This window comes from Buceros rhinoceros, unplaced genomic scaffold, assembly GCF_000710305.1.
Source record: "Buceros rhinoceros silvestris isolate BGI_N320 unplaced genomic scaffold, ASM71030v1 scaffold44159, whole genome shotgun sequence".
Taxonomy (NCBI): Eukaryota; Metazoa; Chordata; class Aves; order Bucerotiformes; family Bucerotidae; genus Buceros; species Buceros rhinoceros.
The window spans coordinates 8,041-12,447 of NW_010434026.1; the positions used below are offsets into that span (position 1 = coordinate 8,041).

The 4,407-nt window shown below is 51.9% G+C and overlaps 1 protein-coding gene across 1 annotated transcript; it reads right to left on the minus strand.

The window, feature by feature from the left end:
• Window positions 1-1,035: 1,035 nt before the first annotated feature.
• On the minus strand, window positions 1,036-4,326 carry LOC104500626 (transcription factor E4F1-like). The gene is made up of 5 exons (XM_010144301.1): window positions 4,312-4,326; window positions 4,010-4,208; window positions 2,802-2,962; window positions 2,022-2,084; window positions 1,036-1,394 (listed from the first exon to the last, which is right to left on the minus strand). The coding sequence occupies exons 1-5, from the start codon at window positions 4,324-4,326 to the stop codon at window positions 1,047-1,049; spliced, it is 786 nt and encodes a 261-aa protein (XP_010142603.1). The 3' UTR covers window positions 1,036-1,046.
• Window positions 4,327-4,407: the final 81 nt, after the last annotated feature.

The window sequence follows — 4,407 nt, forward strand, 5'->3', positions numbered from 1 at the left end:
ACCAGGGAAAACGGCTTGATTTGAGCGGCCCCCCCCCAATTACGGGCAGGCTCAGCCTGCCGAAACCACGTTCACATCTGCAGATGTGTTCCACATACGTAGACGTGGCCTTCTGCAGTCCCGCTGACTGGGGACCCCAGCAGGATCCCACAGCACACATGTGCCAGCTGCTTTTTGAGGCTTGTGCTTGTTTGGGGAAAACCAGCGTGTTTGGCTCACCCAGCCATGAGGGTTTCTCAAGGACCACATGAAGTGGCCCCGTTCTCCAGAAACACTGTTTGAGTGACGCTAGAGCAGAAATTGGAAAAATAAAGAATTTAAATACTTTATTTTTAAAAATGTATTTATTTACATGCCCGATCTGTACAATATGCAATTAAAAATCCCTGTCTGGTTTAAAAACCCACGCTCCTGTACAATATGGCTTTTCAGGCCAAACGACTGCTCGCAGAGGAGCCTGTCTGGCAGTGCAGGGTACACCATGCGTTCGTTTGGAGGCCAGGACGTAAGGCTACTTGTCCAGGTTATAAAAAAAGAAAAATACTGCAGTACCATGCCTTAGGAGGAGGAGAGGAGTGAGGTTAAAGGCATGAAAGGTGGGGAGTGCACACCCCAACTCCTTCCATTTGGTTTTCTTGGTTTGTTTTAAATGCATATGATTAAGTGGTCTCGTTAGAGACCCTACATACTTGTATCACTTTCTGAGCCCTGTAAGCACCAGCACACGCCTGCCCTGCAGTCAGAGGACACCGCTTCACCCAGGAGCTTCCTTTACTGGAGGCGGCTGTACAAAATACTGTCAAACGGGGCGTCCCGGTCCCTAACGCCGCGTAACCACGCAGGGCTTTGTCACTCCTGCTATTTCTGTGGAAAAAAAGTAAACACCCTGGGGCCATTCCACCCTGTGAAGCCACTTACCCACCGAAGTGCTCTCCCCACTGCTCTCTGAGCAGCTGTAACAGCACACTTAGGACTGATCCAGTTCCCCAAACTGGAGAAAAATGGTTGTTTTCCATTACCACCCACCACTAGCCACACGCTGTTTGTTAAACGATCACTGTCTGGACTTCCACCTCCCCCTCCTGGGAGGCAATCACAAACTCTCCTGCGTGTTCCATGATTTCAATGTCCTCGGATGCCACCATCGTCACCGTGGCTTCTTCAGTCTCGATGCTGCCCTCCGTAGTCAGCACGGCTCCCTCTCCGATGGCAGATGCCAGCGTCATGGCAACCTGCTCCGTCAGGCTTTCGGGGGTTGCGATGGTGATGGTGTCGGCAGTGTCGGTGGTCACTTCCGAGTTCTCTGCCACGGTGACGTTCTGTACAATGATCTGGTGGCCAGAGTTCGCCTGGTTTACTATTTGCTGCACAACTTTCATAATGTGGCTGTCGACCTGCCAGAAGGGAGAAGAGGCCACGTTACTTCTCGGTGTGCTGTGCCCTAAGTACAAACCGTTCTCACCGTGAACAGTGTGTGATGACCAGCAGGGCAGGACAAGCAGCCGCATTTCACTCCCGTCTCCTCCAGCTGCTCCCTGCAGTTCTCACTGCCTCGAGAACAGCAGCCTCCTAGAACACGTCACAGCCCACGGTGCTGAAGACGTTTTGCCAGTGAGATACTTCCTACAGGAAGTCAACCAGCTGTCCAGGGAAAAGTCATAACCACACGTGCCCAGAGCTCGGCACAGACCGAAGCACAATCAGGAGTCCAGGCTGACCCCAGCTCCAGCAGCCACTGCTTCCAGCATTCAGGAACGCCCTATGGGGGTCACCTCCCCTGGGTGAAGTGTCCTCAGACAGCTCTCCTCAGCCAGCAGCTCTGCGCTCGTGTGTGATGCTGTGCGAGTCACTGGCCACCATCAGAGGGGATCTGGGCTCAAACCCACTATGACCAGTTTTCACACAGACAGGTCTGCAACACTGCAGAGGTGGGTACATGAATTATTTGAAGTTTCAGACACTGAGTGATTCATTTCATCTAGAGCAAGTCCCCAAAATAATAGTTTACGTGGCTGCTTTACCTCGTGTCTCGTTCCCTCTATGATCTCAGTCGCTTCGCTGGTCTCCATGTCTTCAGTTGCAGTCTGGAAAGACAAAACATGGTAATTCCCTCTTTAGATTTATCACAAAAACATCTTCTATTACCAAGACATAAGACTGCTATGGTTTACAAAAGTCCTTCTGTTCCCCCTGATGCAGGACATAGACAACTCCTTGAAATTCTCTCCAGATCCCGTTATCAAGAGCTACTTAAACGTCACACAGCATGCTCACAAAAAACGGGCAGCAGGATGGCGGATTTTCTCCTACTGGAGAAAGCCTATGGCAGGGGTCAAGGGACTTGGTGAATGAACTGTGGTTTTCTGCGTGGACGGGCACTGGCTTTGGGGCATGGAGGGGGAGAAAGCGAAGTGGGTAATTCATTGCTTTTGGCAGCCACAGCTGAAAACAACCAAGATTATTTTGGACAAAATAAGCTACAAACGGGAGAAAAGAGTAGGCGAGAGTTGAGGGGAGCTGGGGCACACTGTGAGGACAGTCTGGTACGCTGAGAAGTTCTCAGTCTCAGCCTCTATCGAGCTGCTGTCAGTCTGCCCCGATGACAGGCTCGGTTCCCTGCCTGCGACAGCAGAAGGGGGCTGAGGTGGGCTCCAGCTCCTCCCTGCTGGGCATGAACCCTTGTCCTGGTCCGAGCTAGAACAGATCCAGTTCTCCGTACAGTGATGCTTTCAGCTCGGTCTCCTCTACGTCACGGCACTTTCTGAAGTTAACGGCGTACTTTTGCAGCCCCGGGGCCTCACCTCAATGATGTACTCCTGAGTGTCCGCCACCACCGACGAGAACTCCACCAGGACAGTGTGAGGGTCTTCGGAGATGACGGTGGCAGCCAAGTTGTCGGCTGACTGACTTTCCTCAGACACCACCACTTCTTCCACCTCTTTCAAAGCCAGCAGGCAACCACCTGGACGGTATTGCAGAAACGCCAGAAAAACACTGCATTTCATAACCATCTCAATCCTGGAGAATACCAGGCAGCACAAATGCCTTCAACAGGGTGCCGCTGACAAGCGACCAGTGGCCAGACAACAGCCGTCCCACCAAGAGGGGCCAAGTGATGGCCTAGAAGAAGCCTAAGTGACACCAGACAACAGAACGCAGCCTTGAGCATCCGTCCTGTGATGTTTCAAAAAACACACACAGCTCCATCCAGAGGAGTAAAACCAGACAGGGTCTCAATGTACATGAGGTAAATACACCATCAGCCCAACCTGCAGGTTGAAAACCCATGTGCAGGAGCTAAAGAAGCAGCAGGTCCAGTGTGACTAATCCAATCAAACAAGATTATCTGTGAGAACTTAACTCCACTGCACCATCTTCCTCGCAGAACATCCACACTTTGTGTTTTTGCAGGATTTCATAGAACCCCCAAATCGGTACAAATTTAATGCCAAAAAAAGCCCCCAGTTGGCAAGTTTAACTGTAATACGTGCGCTGGCGCCACTGCCGAGGCCACTAAAGCCAGAGTTTGGGGCAGAGAGTCCAGAGCACACTGCAGTCAGATTCTTAATGCAAACCCTGGTTTGGTTATTGTTATTTAAACGACCTGGATTTTATCTTAGAACTGGTTTATGGCTGTTCGTTCGGCATCGGTTTTGGTCAGAAAAAAATCACAACGGAAATACTCGGTAATGGAGATGAAAAAAACCATAATGTCCTTCTGGTGGAACTGAGCTGCTGATAAACAAATGGCCTGGGACGAGGTCTTTCGAGCCACTCTGAAAAACCATTCCCAGTCAGCCAAAATGCGGCTTCTCCGCCCCCGGAACACCAAAGTCCCCCCCCAAGACACACGGGCACTGCCACCTCACCTTTGGAGAAAAAACAAGGGGCGGGGGCTGGGTTCTTGGGAGCCACTCTGAAAAACCATTCCCAGTCAGCCAAAATGCGGCTTCTCCGCCCCCGGAACACCAAAGTCCCCCCCCAAGACACACGGGCACTGCCACCTCACCTTTGGTTTTCAAGTGCCTGTTGAGCGTGCCGTGCTCTGCAAACCCTCGGCCGCACTTGTAGCACTTGAAGGGCTTTTCCCCGGTGTGGCGGCGGATGTGGCGGACCAGCGAGCCCTTCTCCCGGAAGCCCCGGCTGCAGTACTGGCAGACGTACGGCTTGTCCTCCAGGTGCGTGCGGAAGTGAACGTCCTGGGCATTCTGCAGGGAGAGGAGCAAGAGAAGGGCAGCTGAAGGGCATGACAACCTCGAGCCAGCAGCACTGCAGCCTCCCGGGTAAAAGTCAGTATCTCTGAGGACTTACTCTCACGTAAGACATGGTACACACGCAAGGAACAGTTTCTTCACAAATTTGAGGGTTTCATTAAAATGGTCCCTCTTTTCCCCACTAACACAAAAG